At 43.0% G+C, this 4,193-nt stretch overlaps 1 protein-coding gene across 1 annotated transcript; it reads left to right on the plus strand.

Moving 5' to 3' along the window:
• The first annotated feature begins 361 nt into the window (after nt 1-361).
• On the plus strand, nt 362-3,934 carry LOC127332775 (uncharacterized). Its single transcript, XM_051359117.1, has 3 exons — nt 362-1,572; nt 3,035-3,184; nt 3,472-3,934. The coding sequence occupies exons 1-3, from the start codon at nt 408-410 to the stop codon at nt 3,771-3,773; spliced, it is 1,617 nt and encodes a 538-aa protein (XP_051215077.1). The 5' UTR covers nt 362-407; the 3' UTR covers nt 3,774-3,934.
• The last annotated feature ends 259 nt before the right edge of the window (nt 3,935-4,193 follow it).

A 4,193-nucleotide genomic window follows, 5' to 3' on the forward strand; every position in this document is an offset into this window, starting at 1 on the left:
TCAAAGAATCTCCTGGACTGTGTAACTTGTACATCACGAAACCCTCGGTTCCGCCTTCTATATAAGGGGGAGTCGAGGGACAAAGAGAGGATCGATTTCACTGTCAACACAACCCTAGTTTTTAGTAGTCGAGTATTTTTCTGGCCGAACTTCGAGATCTACTTGCCTTTACTTCCCTGAAAATCCTAATTTACAATATGTACGCATTGACAAATCGATATCTTGTCAAGGGCCACGTTGGGAACACGGCTGCTGGAAATGCTCTTAGCCCAGGATGAAAAGAGGTCCAAGGCCTCCAGCCTTCCACCGACCGCACAGTTAACAGTCCACATAACCCTCAAAATTAGAAAAAAAGAAAGAAAAGTTAACAGTCCACACGCACACCGCACACCCATTCGACTGACGACATGACCCGCCGCCGCCCCCGTTCACGCCGCGCCGCGCCACCGGCGGCGCTGGAAGACGACGACCTCCTCTGGAAGATTTTCCTCCTCCTTCCCCCTCAGCCATCTACCTTGCCCCGCATCTCCGCCGTCTGCAAGCAGTGGCGCAGCGTCGTCACCGACCCCCGGTTCCTCCGCGGCTTCCGCGACCACCACCGGATACCTCCGGTCCTCGGCCTCGTCATGGGGTACACCGGGCACCCCTTCTTCAGGTCCAATCTCAGCTCTCCAGATCTCATCCCGCATGAGTGCTTCTTTCCTCCAGACATCCTCAATCACTACTATATGGAGTTGATGGGCTGCCGCCATGGGCGCGTCCTCTTTTTTGACCGGAGGCTGCTTAAGATCATGGTGTGGGACCCAGCCACCGGAGACCGCTGTCGTGTGGCCGTCCCACCAAGGTTCGACGACAAGGAGATTGTCATCTTCAACGCCGCGGTGCTTTGCGCTGCCAGCGACGAAGGTCACGTCCATGGGGATTGCCACTCGAGCCCCTTTCAGGTGATCTTGATAGGCATCCACTTAGAAGAAAATCGAGCATTTCCCCCGATCCACTCATCGATCTACTCATCCGAGACCAGAACATGGGGGGATGTCATCTCAACAGTAGGAATTCAGTATACCAATACGTATGATATGAGTGGTATGACTGGTCCGGCTACCCTTGTTGGGAATTCTCTCTATTGGTTGTTTGATGGATATGAGGATGGCATGCTTATATTTGATTTGGACAGACAGAGCCTAGTTTGTATCGAGATGCCGGATTTGTTGCACTATAGTTGCTGGAGCAGCTTTCAGGTCATGCCGACGGATGACAACACTAGCAGTATTCGCCTTGCTATTCTGGAATACCAAAAATTTGAAATGTGGGAGAGGAAGGTCGACTCTGATGGTGCTGCTGGATGGGTGCTGCAGGAGACCTTTCAAATGTACACGATCCTCGGTCTGGGGCGTATGGGGGGAAGAGAAAATCTGATATTGGGATATGATGAAGATGATCATGTGATTTATGTAAGGACAGACATTGGTGTCTGCATGATTCAACTCGAGACAATGCAGTTCAAGAATCTTGGTAAAGATAATTTCACGACCACCACCTATTATCCCTACAAAAGTTTCTATACTGCAGGTATTTCACTGTCATTACATTTCCAGAAAACAAGAAACTTAGAACCAATTTATTTTTACTTCTTGGTTGCTGGAATATTTTTTGCTGATGTTTTCTTTTTTTCTAACTGTAAATCTTTCACTCTTCTGATCTAGATATTTCTTGTTGATGCTTATTGTTTCAATGGTTCAATCTAGTGTGTATCCTGTCATTTTCCAGACCTTCCATATCTTATGGAACTACAAAGAGTCTCATTTATTTTTATTGAAATTATCTGTTTCTCAATCGTCCTTGTTCAAGCTTGAATGTTTTCTGTCATTTCCACATCTATCATATCTAATTGTTAGATGTTCAGTTGCTGACAGGTTGGTGTGTGTCAGGAAAAAAGGTAGTAGTTAGGAGATGAAACAATATTTTTTATGATTGTCTGTGCACTACAGTTTAACTTTTAGATGGTTGATTATCTTTTATGTAAGTTTCTTCTGCAATCCTGTCTAAAGCAGTAGGATCATATGAGTGCATTGGCTGTGTAGGCCATCTAATGGCCAACCAGCAAACAAACAGTTTAATAGAAACCCAATCATACACTTCTGTTCTCTATTCCTTTTTTCGCATGACATTTTTAATCTGAGATGGCTATTTATCCTCCTCAAAGCAACCATGTAGTTTTTTTTTATGACTGAGTATTCATACTTTGGTGAATTAAAATATAATCTTCTGGCTATTTATGAAGACAGCCAGATTGTTCGATGTTGATTCTCTATTCCTTTTTTCGCATGACATTTTTAATCTGAGATGGCTATTTATCCTCCTCAAAGCAACCATGTAGTTTTTTTTTATGACTGAGTATTCATACTTTGGTGAATTAAAATATAATCTTCTGGCTATTTATGAAGACAGCCAGATTGTTCGATGTTGATTCTCTATTCCTTTTTCGCATGACATTTTTAATCTGAGATGGCTATTTATCCTCCTCAAAGCAACCATGTAGTTTTTTTTTATGACTGAGTATTCATACTTTGGTGAATTAAAATATAATCTTCTGGCTATTTATGAAGACAGCCAGATTGTTCGATGTTGATGCTACATCTGTGTTGTAGAAAGTGGTGCTAATCGGCCAGTTACTTCTGGTTTTCGGCCAGACCAGTTTATACCAAGAAAACAAAAACTGAAATCCGATATTTGTGTTACCTCGAGCTAGCTTTTGTATACATTTATGTAATTCAAAAGGACAAACAGTTGAGTAAATTCCCCAGTAGATGACTACATGGGTTGATATCCCATGAGTCCTCATGGCCTCACAATATCACACAACACACCCTATGTATATCACTTATGTACAAAGCATCATCTATCACCTAGTCACACTCAGTCAAGAGTCTGAGGTCTGACTTCATCCTCTTGGCTTTGCCTTCGTCTCCCCTTCCGTCGTTTATTTAGTTCTTTTTTCATTTTCTTAGCCTGATACAGTTTTTCTTGCCAGTGAGTGACTTGTCAGTATGCAAGAGAAGAGTTGGTTGCCTCTCCAAACCTCTAGTGAATGATGGCAGCAGTATGACTCCCCCTTCAAGGGGAGTAGGAGTGGTAGGATGCAATGACGCAGCTACCTCGAGTGGAACTGTACTGAAAGGAGGTAAGATATATGTATCTTGGTTTAAGGGGCTATGAATTCTTGTTAGACATTGGCGATTGGGGACTTGGTTATGTCAATTAATAGCTGACTTGTGGGCTTCTATAGTCTATAGTTATATCCTCAATTAAAGATTGATTTGCTAGTTTGTTATTTAGCGCTTTCCTTTGAAGTTTTGCAGAAAATGTTGAATCTTTAGTGCTGTTAATTGTTAACTCGACTCGTTGGGATTGGGGATGTGGGGACAGCTATTACTTGTGGTTGAGTCCTTTATTCTTCTCGTTTTTCAGGAGCGTTTGACAAGTCAAAGCACGGAGCTAAAGTAATGGATGCGGATCTTGTGCCTAGCCGGGTTCTAACACAAACTCGAGTCGACGTGATATTCAAGAAAGAGATGGAGACAAGATCAAAACTTAGCAAAGCTTGGGCAAAATGGTTTCGCAGCAATGGCATTCCTGAAAGTAAGGCTGACTGCCCACACTTCCGCAGTGCTATGAAGTTGACACAGCAGCTAGGTACCCGCTTGCCTGTTCCTACAGGTGACGAACTAGGTGGCGTAAATCTGGACGCCAATGAGGAAGAACTTCCATAAGTACATGCGAATGTGAACTACTTGCCATGGACTGATGACTCCTGCTTTTGTAATCAGGTGTAGGGTTAGTTCAGTACTACCTGATGAACTGCACCGAGTTCTTCCGAACCCTGTACTTATGATTTTATGAACTTTGATCTAGTGATGTTGAGTTGCTGAGATGGTGATGCAGTATTTGCTAGTTTCCTCAAGTAGTTATTCGTCATATCGTTTTTTATTTTTATATTCTTGCGGCTGATAAACCCAGTGGCTATTGTACTCGAATTCTTCAGATTTCCTCCAGTTTCACCGCTGGTTTCATTTCTGGATAATGAATAAGATAAAAGCAGCATCCCCAAAAGAAATGCTTATTGCGGCACAAACTACTAAAGCACGTGAAAACTGAAAACACACGAAGCAAGGCAAGAAGAAGCATTTTTG

Source organism: Lolium perenne, chromosome 2 (genome assembly GCF_019359855.2).
Source record: "Lolium perenne isolate Kyuss_39 chromosome 2, Kyuss_2.0, whole genome shotgun sequence".
NCBI classification, from domain to species: domain Eukaryota; kingdom Viridiplantae; phylum Streptophyta; class Magnoliopsida; order Poales; family Poaceae; genus Lolium; species Lolium perenne.